Source organism: Sorex araneus, chromosome X (assembly GCF_027595985.1).
Source record: "Sorex araneus isolate mSorAra2 chromosome X, mSorAra2.pri, whole genome shotgun sequence".
Taxonomy (NCBI): Eukaryota; Metazoa; Chordata; class Mammalia; order Eulipotyphla; family Soricidae; genus Sorex; species Sorex araneus.
In genome coordinates, this window is record NC_073313.1 from 335,724,657 (window position 1) to 335,731,982 (window position 7,326).

Below are 7,326 nucleotides of genomic sequence, written 5' to 3' on the forward strand. Positions count from 1 at the left end.
ACAGATTTTTTCATCACCCTTTTGTTCCTTACAGAAAATTTTCAAAATCCATCTGTATTGGGAACTGCACATTCTCTGCAGCTTCCCCTTTCCGTGGTGAACAATGCAGCTTCCCTCACAGGAAGTGTCTGCAACTACTCCAGAGTATCTGCTCCAGCTGGTAGTTCTGATTGGCTCCTGCCCTCAGCCTCTGGCACCTCTTTCCAACCACTGATGGGTAGTGCCTATCTTTACCAACATTCTAGCACAACGATGCTGTCTGGAGTGTCTGGCCAGAGCCAGATATCCACTTCGGCTGCTTCCTACCCGAGTCTTTTGGAGTGGGATATTGCAGGAAGTGCTGGAAAGAAGTCTTCCATGGGAGACTATACTGTGACTGTCCTTGACCAGGACACTGCTGTCTCTTCCATGTCTATGGCAGCTCGCTATGAGAAACCCTTAGATATCAACAACACGGTGTCTGTGTACCCATCACTTTCTGCCCGTCTTGTTGAGAGGACACCATCTCAGGTTCCAAATCAGAGTCATAGCCTGTCGCTTCCCTACCAGGACGGGAACCAGGTGTATTACTATCATCAGGGCACTCTGGGTCCTCTCCTTTCTGGAGAACTTGGTCCCTGTATGCAATCCTATTGCTCTATGTCATACACAGGGGGCAGGGGCTCTGCCCCTCAAACTTACAGCAACTCATCCCCAGAAATGGTTATGGTTCTAAAGGAGATCCAGCCCCCCAATAAAAGGCAACCAGCCTCCACCTCTGGAATCTACTACTCTGTGTCTACTCAACCCATCACAGAATCGAGTTATCAAGGTGAGTAAAACAGAGAGAAGGGAAAGTCGGCATTCAAATATTGGGGTCAAATTTGCAAATGGGAAACTGTCCATAGACAGGTGACATTTAAGTTTAATAAATTGATATTTTTAAGTTTATGAAACTTGAAGTTAAATAAACTCAGTTTGTTTAAACTCCCCTCACTCATTTTTTGACACCTTATTTCTACACTCAACACAAGAGCTACTAATGCATATTGGAAGGTATGATAGCAAAATGGCTATCTAGGTTTCATATAAGAAAACATCAGGAGCACACCAAGGAAAGGCACACTTTTCACTGTCGTAGTTAATTAGTCCCCCCGTATTACTAAACTAACAGTAAACTCCATTTATTTAGCCATTGTTTTTGTGTGTTCTGAAGACATTTCAGAACTCTCATTGTTATGCTTCCACTTTAAGTTTCCCTTACTGTAATGTACAAGATCTGAATACACGTTGTGTATACAGAGATTCTGTCCAAAGTAATCAAACCTAGAATCTGTACTTAAATACAGATTTAATGATGAAGTGGTGCTTCATTTCTTCTCCTATTCCATGATATGAACTGTCCTTTTTCATTATTTTCCAGGAAAGTAGAGAAATTGACAGCACCCTATGTTATAATGCTAAGCACTGTATAGCATTAAATAGTTTCAAATCTCTAACTTAAAATAAAATCTTTAGTTTTGGTCAGGCAGAATGTGGCTTGTAGCTCTCAGTGCTTAGGGATTATTCCTGGTTTTGTGATCAGGGATCATTGCTGAAGGTTCTTAGGGGATCATATGTGATACTGATGATGAAAGAAAGGTCAACTGTGTGCAGGGCAAGAGCCTTACCAATTGCACTATTTCTCTGGCCGAAATCTTTTATTTTTAAGTACAGTTTACTCAGAAATTCAAATACAAAGAAAACCAAGAAACAACGACACCACATGAACAACTGTAAGAACTACAAAGTTACCTCCAACCCTCTAGCACAGGGCCTTGTCCATTATCCTTAGAAGAGCCTGTAACAATGCCTTGAGCATTGCTAGTAGGTGTACAACCGTGGCAACACTAGTTGTGTGGAAGGAGTATCTCCTTTAGGGGCATTGATTTCTTCTTTGGTTCCTTTGTAGTGATGAATTCCCTGGGGATGGAGACGTCCCTGGCACTGCAACCTTCAGGTCAGTCATTTTGTCTGACACAACCTTCAGAATTACCTAAGTCTTGCAGTAGCAAGATTCAAATACTTGAGATTAACCCAACATCTGAGCTAGGGGATGTTCCCATAATAACTCCAGCCAAAAGTAACCTGGCACTGCCCCCGGTTCCAAATCAGGAACAAACAGATAATAATTTGGATGAGATGAAAATTGACCTATCAAAATCTCTGGATACCTATCAGATTCCGATAGAAAACGAAGATCCACCACTGTGCCCTTTAGAAATCCCTGATATCCACCAGCTCCTGGCCTGTATTGATCCTCTCAGCCAAGAGCAACAGCCTGGTACTGAAACTACTGGCCAGGGAAAGAATGGTCTGTGTTTTGAGGAAAGTGGGATTGAATCTGGCGGTAGTTTTGCAGACATTGCTACACTGGTGGAAGACATACATCTTCCCCAGCTCTTTGATTGCTTAGAAGACCTAGATCAATGCAAAGATCTGCAGGTAGAGACCACCACAGATACCATCACTCTGAATCAGGTGCAAGAAAATTCAAGTGGCACTAAGGGTCCCTCCCATCCAACCCGGAAGAACAAAAATGAGGCCTCTGAGCCTCTTGAGGGAGAACCCAAGGCCAAAATCCAGCCACAAGTCCCCGAAGGCTTGCTAGGGGGAGCAGTGATGGTCTGTAATGCTGCAGTGAGTGACAGGTGTCCTGTGACCATGGCCAAACAGAAGAGCAAACCTCAGAAAGCTGCATCCAGCAGGATCAGCAAGACCAAGAGCCATGGGCAGGAGAAGACAAAAAAGTCCCGAGAAAACACTAAGAAAGCTGAGGAGAGTAAGCAGCCAGGGAGCAAGGTGAAGGCAGAGGAGAAGCCCACCATCGCCAGGATGAAACGCAAGAAAAGTCAACCTGAGCTCTGCCAGGAGGCCTTTAAGAAGCCCCGCAGCTGCCTAGGCATGCACATGCTGGAGTCCGTGCAGGTGTTTCACGCGCTGGGGAAGAAGAACGATCAAAAGCCTGGCTTCTCTTCCTCCCGGGTCCTGGGTAGCTCCAAGAAGCCCAGAGACTTCCAGGCCTCCTCAGCTGTCCAACCCTGGCTAGGTGCCACCCGGGATGGAAAAGGTGTGGAGAAAACTCAGCTCAAAGCACAGAAACCAAGCAGCAGTGCTGAAGAATGCTCGTCTCCATCCCAGTATGAGCTGCCGCCTCCTGGGAAGGTCAAATTGGTACCTTTGCCTTTTCCAACCATGGAGAAGCCGCGAGTTCGACCTGTTCCTCGGAGATCACAGTCTCTGGCTTCACATCGTCCTGCTGCAGCTCACCCTGCCAGGCCTGGCTCTACCAACTCAGCTCAGCCATCTGCCGCCAATTCATCCCAGCCAACCACAGCATCTTTGCCAGGCCCTGCCAAACCAGCTCAGCCCATTTCGACCAACCCATCTCGACCAGGTTTGCCAAACCCTCCTAGCCGGCCTATTCCTCAGCCTGCCACATCTAGACCTGCTCCCTGCAAGACAACCGCTAGCACTTCTCTCCAGCGGGAGCCTCTTCCCGTCTCTGTGACCAAGCGCCAGTCTCCACCCAAAGCTCAGAGTCAGAGTCAGTTTCTACTCCAAGACTTCCGTTTCCAACCGATTCCATGGAGAAAGCCCAATGTTCCCGAGCCAGTAATGTCCAAGCCCATCACAAAAGAGCAGAGGCCAGAGCGGGAGGCCATGAAAAGGAAGGCTCAGCAGGAGCGTGAGAACGCTGCCAAATACACCTCTTTGGGGAAAGTGCAGTTTTTTATTGAGAGAGAAAAAGAGATGGACATCTCTCAATACTACGGCTACGTAATGTGAGTAGCTGGGATGGTGGGTACCACTTTAGGTACCAGATGGTTGCCGTACACAAACACTTGAAATGCCATTACACATTTCATTTATTCTGGGTATTATTAAAAATTTAAAATTAAATTAAACTCTTAAATTAAAAATTTAAGAGTTGCCTTAAAGTTAATAGATTGATAATAAAATTCTGAATTTTGAGATGCTGTCAACTGTGGTTGTTATTTGGGTGGGGCGGGGGCTGAAGGATGAGAAAGAATGGGAAGTTCGAGAGAGGACAGAAGGGAAAGAGACAAGACTCTTAACAAAGAGAAAAAAGCTTGGTCCAGGGTTTTAGAGCCCATGAGTAATTCATGGGAGAAATTTCATGGGCCTGAAGAAGAGTAGGGGAGGGTCAGAGGAGTAGTATAGCTGTTAGGGCATTTGCCTTGCACAGAGCTGACCCACCTTTGATCCTTGCTATCCTATATCATCCCCAGAGTCCCACCAGATGTGAAACTTGAGCACAAGGCCAGGAGTAAGGCCTCAGCACAGCCAAGTATGCCCCTGTCCCCAGTCTCCTCCAAAAAAGAATGGGAGAAATGAACAGTGTGGGGGTTTGGGTTAAAAGAATACATTTGGAATAGGCTGAGGAAGGCAGATGAATCTAAGATGACCAGAAGAAAAGTCAAAATTCTTTCGTGGAGGCTGTCTTTATTCCTCATGACCACCTCTGGAAAATAAAGAAATTTGAGATAAATCTCTAGAATGTTTGGGTGGTCTATCCATAGAGATCATGGCTGGGGGATGCAAACACATATACTGGGGAATGAACCTACCAGATGAGTGGCCAAGGGTCCTCAGAGTTATTCAGCGACCACTGTTTAACAGGAACCAAGCCAAGAGAACAGTTGTAGCAGGATGCCCGAAGATGAGCCCCCTGAACATGTAAAGATAAATCACCATGTACTCAGGCCCTAGGTTCAGCAGCCCTAGATGCACCATTTCACTTCATCTTCCCAGCAATACTCAGAGCCGGTATTCCGGGGTCATTCTGCTAGCGAGGTTCAACAATGAGGTCTATATGACTAAGTTCTTTTAATTTACAAACTCCCCGAGGTGGCCTACCTGGCTTTCTGGCCAAAGTATCCTGCCCTTACTGGCCGGGGAGCTCAAAATAGATTATCTTGAGGGAGTCACTCGGTGGTCTTCCACGGTCCCTGGTGCCTGCAGCCTGCTCTAAACATCGCTGTTAACTGAAGCTCGCACAAGAATCAACTCTATGAATGGCTTTGGGGGCTGGGACTCTGGAGGTACCGGACTGGGACATGCGCACTAGATCATCACGTCCAAAGCGGTTGGTACCGGTTCTCCTTGAGGTTGCGAAGGCGGTGCTGGGAAGCGTTGGTCCTAGGAGAGTTATGGGTGATGGATGAAAGGGAAGAAATTGGGGAAGGGCTGGGACTGGGACAGCAAATGGTCATCATGGGGAAGTTTGTGGATCACATTAAAATGCTTTTAAGTGAAAAATCGTATTGTGTAAATGAGAGGAACAACAAAAACAGGAAAATAAAATAGGTTTAAAATAATAGGTCACATACAAGGCTACAGAGAGCTCGAAGGGCCGGAGTTCTTTCTGGAGCTCCTGCTAGATCTCGGGCAGGCACCTTGGTCTCCCCAGGGTAGCGAGGTGTGACTCTGAAACAATCCCCCAGTGTTGTACATGCATAGACTGAAGAAACTAAGAGCACGCTGCAGAACATTGAGAGTGATAGACTTGTTTTTCTTTTTTTTGGGGGGGTGGTGGAAAAGGTTTTGAAATGAAGTGAATTCACTGTTTCTCAACAGGAAAATAGTAACACTCCTTCCCCAGCATAGGATAGGGGCCTAACGGGGGAGTTTTTGACGGCCTTATATTGCGACAATGAAAAAGGTAAGGTGTATTATTTCACATAATTTAGTGTTTTCAAAAAAAAAATCAGTCACGGCCCAACAGTTATTCCCAATTTTCCTGGGTGCTTGCTTCTACGGAATGAGTGAAGGAGAGAGAACGTGGACCCTTTTTTAAAAAATCTGCATAGGGGCCAGGGCAATAGCACAGCGGGTAGGGCATTTGCCTTGCACACGGCTGACCCGGGTTCGATCCCCGGCATCCCATATGGTCCCCCAAGCACTGTCAGGAGTAATTCCTGAGTGCAAAGCCAGGAGTAACCCCTGAGCATCACTGGGTGTGACCCAAAAAAAATCTGCATAAAGATTATTTTTAGTTGGATCCCCCATTTGAGACTAACTTCAGTGGCATTTGGTATACTTGCTGGTTTTACAACTATTACCATGAATTTATCCATAACATTTTCATCATTGCCAAAAAGCCTCTTCACTACCCACTGACCTCTCCATTTCTCCAACAAGATTTCATCTCCAACAAGATGTTCCTCGCAACACTCATCTATTTGACTTTATGAATTTGCTTCCTCTGAACACTTCTTATACATGTATCTTAAAATATGTGCCGTTTGTGACTTTGTTTTTCACACCCTGATGCTTTCAGAGTTCTGTGCTCTAGTGCATCAGTACTTCCTATGACTAATATTCTGTTGTATGGATCTACCATATTGGATAGGTTTCCACACTTTATAAATGCACAGTACCCTAGAGGTCTCATAAATAGTCTAAAAGAAATAGACAGTGGTTGGACACATAGTATAGAGGGTAGGGTGCTTGCCTTCAACACAGTTGGCCTGGTTGGCTCCCTGCACACCATATGGTACACCCTGAGTCCTGCCAGGAGTGATTCCTGAGCACAGAGCCAAGAGAAAGATCTGAGCACCATCAGGTGTGCTCCAACACAAAAATCAAAAGCATTCATGCACACACACAAAATACAGTCCCGCATTTTTAGATGCTAACAACATCATCGTGTAGACTGGATAATGGCCATTCGAAGAGATCATCAACCCTACACATGTTCCTTTGTGTAGTAAAAACTTGATCAAATGGATGCCATGGCTGGCGATGGAGAGATTTGGTGCATTTTCAGGTGAATCAATGGAATAACATTTGTACTGACAAATTGGAGACAGATGAAGATGACGCAGAGAGAAATCAAGGTCATGTGACCCTTGAGGTCAAGAAGTGAGTGTATTAACCACCAGACAAACCACATGATTTATCAGAAGTTAACAGAAAATGCAGGCTAAAAACCTTCTTGAGAAGGCATGTATCCTGACTGACACCATTGTCCCAGTGATCTGTATATTAAATTTCTGGCTTCCAAGAGTTCGGGTTTCTTCCTTCTTACATTTAAGCTACCAGGTGATTAGTTACAGCAGTCACAGAAAAACAAAACAAAACAACACTTCAACAACATAATAGCTTGTAAACAATACAGTGCTCCAGCAACAAATATTTGAAAACACTACATATAAAACTTAAAAATCTTTTTCTATTTCACTCATAAATAAACACAGTACTTGTTAATGAAACATGTGTGGCTGTTGGGCAAGTTGCAACATCTTGAACCTGGACTTAAATTAGATATGACCAGTCTGGTTC

At 45.0% G+C, this 7,326-nt stretch overlaps 1 protein-coding gene across 1 annotated transcript in view; it reads left to right on the forward strand.

Annotated features, from left to right (window-relative positions):
* Positions 1–3,807, forward strand: part of LOC129399918 (uncharacterized protein C2orf78-like) — a 14,550-nt gene extending 10,743 nt beyond the window's left edge. The window contains exons 4-5 of the mRNA XM_055121341.1: positions 35–811; positions 1,931–3,807. Of these exons, the coding sequence (XP_054977316.1) occupies positions 35–811; positions 1,931–3,807 (2,654 nt within the window). The remainder of the gene's footprint in view (positions 1–34; positions 812–1,930) is intronic.
* Positions 3,808–7,326: the final 3,519 nt, after the last annotated feature.